Source organism: Poecilia reticulata, linkage group LG21 (genome assembly GCF_000633615.1).
Source record: "Poecilia reticulata strain Guanapo linkage group LG21, Guppy_female_1.0+MT, whole genome shotgun sequence".
NCBI lineage: Eukaryota > Metazoa > Chordata > Actinopteri > Cyprinodontiformes > Poeciliidae > Poecilia > Poecilia reticulata.
Genome location: NC_024351.1, coordinates 11,161,658 through 11,168,480, shown reverse-complemented (window position 1 = coordinate 11,168,480; position 6,823 = coordinate 11,161,658). Strand labels below are relative to the sequence as shown.

The window sequence follows — 6,823 nt, the reverse complement described above, 5'->3', positions numbered from 1 at the left end:
GGGGGGGGGGGGGGGCAACTTTTTTGGCAAAAACAAAAATGGACTTGTCATTAGTTTAGGAAGGCGATGATATGCAAAATTTGCAGTCTGAAGAAGAAAGCCAGAACAAAAGCAGTCAGAACACCAGGCACTGCAGGCTTCACAGAACATATAGTTCGTTATTCAAAAATAAAAAATAAAACACTGCTAACATATATTATTCAAATGTTTTTGAATGTAACAACCATTTTATGTGTCCAGGTAGCAATTTACTACAGCAATAGCTAAATATGACTGGAACTTCAACCATATTATGTCGTTATGTAACCGACGTCCACTCGGGCGACCCCGCATCCCGAAACAGGCGCACCCCGAGTTCCAGGCGGGACTTCCTCTCTCCTGCGGATGCGACATCAGGGCTGAGGCAGGCAGAAAGGGCTTGGTCGGGGTGTCACCGGGTCCTGATCCGTGCGTCTCTCTCCGGACGGCAGATATCCCAGCCGAACTGGACGCCGCTGTCGCCGCAGCCGGAAGCCCCCCGTAGAGGAGCCTCCTCCTCGGCTATGCTGCCCTGAGAGCGCCGCGACCACCCGCCCCGCCAAAATGTCTGATGTCAACAAGACTGTTCAGAAATGGCACGCCAGTTTTAAGAAAGGCACAGACTTTGACTCGTGGGGGCAATTAGTGGAGGCGATAGATGAGTACCAAATGTAAGTTCAGCATGTGTGTCCTGTCTGTCCCCAGTGGTTTAAATCCAGAAAGCAGCGCTGCTTCCTTTTATTTTGTTCAAAAAAAAAAAATGTTTACAGCTGTATGTCCAGAAACCTGCAGGGCAGATAACGGGTTCGTAAGAAGTTAGGCTGGGAGCTGTCAGTGCTCTCTCACGGCAGTAAATAAACCCTTCCCATCCATGACGTGATGTGGCATTTGTTGCAGAGGGAGTGGGTTGTGTGTGTGTGTGTGTGTGTGTGTGTGTGTGTGTGTGTGTGTGTGTGTGTGTGTGTGTGTGTGTGTACGTGTGTGTGTTGCATCCCTGCTTCATCCACAGCAGCAGCAGCAGCTCCAGCTGTTTGATGGAGAGCTCTGGTCATGGAAAACCATACAGAGCTGCGTGTTGTGCAGGGCAGAAAGAGAGGGAGAAAAGAGCCAATATTCCTCAGAGTATTGAGAAATAGTCAGCCACACCCTCTCATTGTTATGGGTGGGTTTCATACCAGAGGAAAAGCTTTGTCCTTCTCGGAGAAAATCCCGCTCACTGCAAGTTATTTCGGGCTGTAACCCTTGTCAAAATATTCATTTGCAACAAATGTTTTCGATAATAAAAATAAACATCAAGGCCACCTGATAATTCATTTTCTTTATCACCAGGGGGCGCCAGAGTCCCTGCTCGGTCTTGAAAAGTATCATTTTCTGAATAAACATGAAGAAAATCACAGATTTTATTACATTTTTAAAAAAAATAAAAATTTAAAGTGCATATTTCTAAAAACAATCAGATGTATCTTTTGTGGGCTAAATTCATACTCAATAACAAGGCCTTAGCACATTTCACCACAAAATCTCACATTTTGAGACTTCTTCGTGACTTCTTTGTGACATTGGACCTCCTCTTGTGCGTTAGCTTGACTAATTTAGATCAGCTTAATTTCCAAATCTGTGACTCTTTTATTTAGCAAATTAGAAAAGAGTATCCTGGATTAAATGCTGATTATTTGTGGATTTTGGCATCTTTTCATGTTTGTAAAAATTACAGCTTTAGGGGTTTAAATGGTATTTTAGATGTAGTATAGTGCTGAACTGAAAGTTGCTGGGAGACCAAAAAGTTGAAGCCCCTTTAAAAAAAAAAAAAAAAAAAAAAAAAATATATATATATATATATATATATTGGATTAGTAGGAATTCAGTTAGTTAGAAAAATTCAAAATAATGTTATACTCAGATAACCATAACTGTTTGGAAAAAAAAAGTCTAGGGTCTTTAAAGTTATGAGAGTTGATGTCTGATAATTTAAAGTGTTTGATTACGTCATCTGTTTGTGTCACTTCCTCCAGTCTCGCCAGACAACTGCAAAAGGAGGTCCAGTCTACAAATTCTTCAGACTTCACAGAGGAGCAGAAGGTAATCCTTTCATTTTTATTTCCTGCTGCTTCTCCGGGTCAAACTCACCTGCTGCAGTCCAACTGACAACTGTTTGTGTTTCTTTTTTTAAATTTTATTCCATTTATAGAAAAACTTAGGAAAGATTGCAACATGCCTGGAGATGAGAAGCGCCAGTTTGCAGGTCTGTATTCCTACTGCTGCTAAAATAATGTGCAGCTAATTTGATACAAAATATGTAAAAAAAAAAAAAAAAAAAGTAAATTTTTTTTGTAGTTTTCAAGTGCTTCATCTGTTCAACATTATATATTGATATTGTACTAAAGAGTATCACAATCCACATGTTGGTGTCTGGTGGGCTGAATCCCTGAGCATGCTCAGTTACACAGTCAAAGTGTTTTTTTTTTCCTCTCTTATCTCTGCAGCAACTGTTAGTTTCCTCCCATTTTTTTATCTGTTGCTCAGAAGTGACACATATGTGTCCAAATGAGGACGAAGACCTGCTAAAAATGTTTAACAGGACTTATGTATAGATCACATTGTGGATATTTATGTAGCAGTTGCCTGACATGCAGAGAGACTGGCACCTCTACCTGCCCCAACTGATGGAATAACAATATTCTTTTTTCGTATGGAAGTATTTTTTTATTCCTAATTTCTTCTAAGGAAGCAAAAAAAATATATATATCTTTACATACTTTATTGCACACACCTTGAACTTTCTCACATTTTTTAATGTTAAAATAACAATTATCTGCAAAACGGCTCAAGCTTATTGAGCTTGGATGACGCACGTTAGTTTTCAAGTCTTGCCAGAAACTGAATTTGATTTGGATCATTACTTTGACTAGGGCATTCAGCTAAGTTCATCTTTTTGATCGACTCTAGCCAACATGTCACTACAAGTTTCTGCACTGGCACAAGTTAGCCATGTTCTTCAGAATATTCTGTAATATTTTGTCTGTTTTTTTTCTCCAGTGCACCCAGTCAAAGGAGGAGTTCAAGTTAGAAGACCTGAAGAAACTGGAGCTCAGTGAGTGACCGAATGTGGATGACCTCTAATTTATAAGAGCGGCTGTTAAAATGTGGCCATCGTTTCCCTTTTCTCAACAGTAATCAAGAACATACTCACCTATAACAAAGAGTTTCCCTTCGATGTCCAGCCAGTGCCATTAAGGTGAGTTTCCATCACTGAATGCTTTGTCTATTCGCTGAAATATTTTGGATTTCTTTGTTTTCCGGTTTGAAGTTTGTTTTTTCCTGATCTTTGTTAGGAAAATCTTGGCTCCGGGTGAGGAGGAGAACCTGGAGCTGGAGGCAGAGGACGATGCTGCTGCAGGAGCAGGATCGACAGAAACATTCCCACCGCGAGCTCCCGGTACGATTTCTCACAGAGAAACTGAACAAACAATGGAGAAAATAGTAAAGCTAACAATCCTGACGTTGCAGACAGTTTAATTCCAGTTAAACATCCTTAACTGGAATTATTCATGACAACGATAAAAAGAATGATCTTAAAATGAAAACTTAAACACAACCTTCAAGCCTCCGTAAACACAGCTTAGTCACTCTTTTGTGTCGGAAAACCTTGCGTCGCATCTTATGCTACAGGTACTCTGTGGCCACGGTTACCGTCAGAACCCGGGATGACGCTACTCACACTAAGAATAGAGAAAATTGGGTTGAAGGACGCCGGCCAGTGCATCGACCCGTACATGAGCATCAGCGTCAAAGGTAAAGGATTCAGCCGCCATCTTGTTTAACTCCAGGAAACCTTTGAAAGTGAGCCATCTTCTGGTCCTGAAAACATACATTTGTCGCTGTGTGTGTGTTCTGCCTTTAGATGTGAACGGAGTTGATCTGAACCCGATGCAGGACACGCCTGTGGCCACCAGGAAGGAAGACACGTACATTCACTTCAGCGTGGACGTAGAAATTCAGAGGCATGTAGAGAAATTACCAAAAGGTAACGACTGTCATCGTGCCCATTTGCTATTTGCAGCTGATTCAGTGGCTGTTTTTTTTTTTTTTGGGGGGATTTGTTGCCTGGCACCAATGTTGACATGGAAATTCAGAGCCGTGGTGGTAGAAATGGGTGACATGGAATATTTTGTGTTAGTGGTGCGATAATGATTCAAATTATGATAAAAAAAAAAAATACAATTTATTGTTTCTTTTTCTACGTAACCTTATGGCTGCGGCATTAAAATCTTTAGTGTATCAACCTTCCAGTCCAATCAATTTACTTTAGAAGTCAATTAACAGGGAAAGCTTCTGTTTAATTTAATGTTGTATAAATTCTCTGAGGTCGGATGAATGTTTTAACGCACTTCTTCTAAACCCCCTGTATTGATTTCATTGACATAAAGTTCTAACTTCCCGCAGGAGCAGCTATCTTCTTTGAATTCAAGCACTACAAGCCCAAAAAGAGGTTCACCAGCACAAAATGCTTCGCCTTCATGGAAATGGACGAGATCAAACCCGGACCGATTGTCATTGAACTGTGAGTTTGGTTTTCTTTTCCGCTCGTCTTTTTTTTTTTTTCCCCTCTAACTTTCCAGAGAGCGATCACGACTTCTACATTTTTCAGGTACAAGAAGCCAACGGACTTTAAGAGGAAGAAACTGCAGCTGCTCACAAAGAAGCCACTTTATCTCCACCTCAATCAGACGCTACACAAGGACAGCTAAACCCCGTCTCGCCGATTAATCTCACTGCATATCCAGGGAAACGTGGTGTTCCTCCTCATCGCCACATTCAGCAATACCAAATGAAGGCTGAGGTGTGAAGAAAGTAAAAAGGATCCGATCTCCTCGCTCGGATTTTATGAATTTAAGTGCTTTTTTTTTTCTTCTGTTACAGGGAGTCCCGTTAATATACTTTAAACCAGCAGAAACATTTTAAAGCGGTTTAAGATGCCTCCTCATGTTCAGTCTTCCACATGTAGCTCTCTGGTTTTTCTTTACATATGGAGTCACTGCAGGTACTTCTGGTTTGTTTTGTTATGTCACAAAACTCTGGACTTAAAAACGAAAAAAAAAACAACAACAAAAAAACAGCAAATCATTAACTTCTTAATCCAACCACTGTTTTGGGAAAACTTTAATCCGCTTCCTGGAATATTTACAGTAGTTTGTTCGATTTAGCGTTTGTTCTTTGACTACTGCTGCTGCTGAATATGTCTGGAAAAGGGGTTTAAACTGAGGCATTTAATCGGGATTGATGCCACTGAAAACACACTACTGGGTTTACAAGAAGTCGGCAACAAGATTGTGAAACTGTCAAGAGTTTTAGCAGATTTGGCACAATTCCCTTAAATAATTAGAACATAAAAGCTGCTAAAAGTGTGCAAAACTGTACGTATCTGTCAGGATTTGCTGTAGCATACTAGAATTGTATTAAACTCCACTATATGTTGGTGTTTTTAACTTCAAACGGAGATAAACACCTAAGATTATAAAACTTTTCATTATATTAACAGTATGATCTGAAAAAGTATTTCTCCCCTTTCAGATTTTCTCAAGCAAAGATGAATAAAAAAAAAAATTGAAAAAGAGGCTTTTATTTTATGAAGTGAACAACACATTTCCAAATTAACTAACCAGGGGTTAGAGATATTTGGTGATAAGCAAATTAGCCCCACATCATCACTATGGCCCAAAGAGTTTGAAAGTATTAACCGTTATTGGACAGATGTAAAGGACTTTGTTTCACATCTGTTCTGGAGTTTATTTAGATCAGGATGTTATTTGTCATTTGAAAACTTTTAGCCTACTTCATGTTGTTTGACTGGCTCTGTTAAGATTTTTTTTGTTTTGTCTGTATAGGTGTCAGGTTTGGGTGCGGTCAGTATAATCTTATCAAAAATAATTGGTTACAGTCACAACTGGAGGGATTTTCTGGTTTGTAAAGTTTTCTCATTTTAATAAATGGAAAAAAATTAAGTATCTACTCAGCGGGCAAATACTTTCTCACATTTTTTTACCGTTAGTAATTTGGAAACAGGATCCACTAATTGCGCTCCAGTTCTTCCCATTTATGTTTTAAGTTTTAAGATGTTTAAAACATTGAAATCTGCCTCACAGAAATACCAAACTTTGTCTCTGAATCCTAAGAACTTTTAAAAAATAAACAAAAAATAAAGTTACTTCTTGTTTTGGACAACAAACCCAAACTATTTGTTCAGATTGTTCTGGTTTAATATATTTTAAACATACAATGCAATTATTTTTTTTAGTTAATTTGCAAAGGGAAACGTGAAAAGAGGTATTTAAATGAGAATTTTTAAAAATTCAGTATTAAACCTTCCGGATGGATTCAATTCAGTTCTACGTCAAATGCTTAAAAAAATTGTAAAGCAGAAAAAGTATTGAGATGTTTTTTAAATCCAGTGGTTTTTTTTGTGCAGTTTTAAACATGAAGGTTAATTGAAGCTGTGATAAGATGCATCTCTTCACGTGGATGAAGAACAGAATTGTTCAAATGTAATCCATTACTTTGTAATGCTATTTAACTTCACTTTCTGTCACATGTACGTGGTTAAAATCTGCTTGTAGACTTTATTTTTGTAACATCACTAAAATGAGGACAAAAACTGTAAGAGAGACTAACTGATGGATTAACTGTAAATGTGCATCGGGAACTGTTTGCAATTTTTTTGTTCAAACATTTACAATTATTTTTGATTTATAATAAACTATAACCGAGGCAGTTTGTAATTGGTTGCAGTTCTTTGAAAATGTATTTT

General features: G+C 38.5%; 1 protein-coding gene across 1 annotated transcript; it reads left to right on the top strand.

Moving 5' to 3' along the window:
* Positions 1-58: 58 nt before the first annotated feature.
* aida (axin interactor, dorsalization associated) lies at positions 59-6,786 on the top strand. The gene is made up of 10 exons (XM_008397502.2): positions 59-689; positions 2,031-2,097; positions 2,207-2,260; positions 3,055-3,109; positions 3,190-3,253; positions 3,351-3,454; positions 3,688-3,810; positions 3,920-4,042; positions 4,462-4,579; positions 4,667-6,786. Exons 1-10 carry the CDS (start codon positions 583-585, stop codon positions 4,764-4,766), a joined length of 915 nt encoding a protein of 304 aa, XP_008395724.1. The 5' UTR covers positions 59-582; the 3' UTR covers positions 4,767-6,786.
* The last annotated feature ends 37 nt before the right edge of the window (positions 6,787-6,823 follow it).

Bases quoted from the DNA above. Each gene is read 5' to 3' on its own strand.
- aida (XM_008397502.2), top strand. From the start codon at position 583: ATGTCTGATGTCAACAAGACTGTTCAGAAATGGCACGCCAGTTTTAAG. The intron at 3,811-3,919 runs GTAAAGGATTCA...TTCTGCCTTTAG, and splicing joins CATGAGCATCAGCGTCAAAG to ATGTGAACGGAGTTGATCTG. The intron at 4,580-4,666 runs GTGAGTTTGGTT...TACATTTTTCAG, and splicing joins GGACCGATTGTCATTGAACT to GTACAAGAAGCCAACGGACT.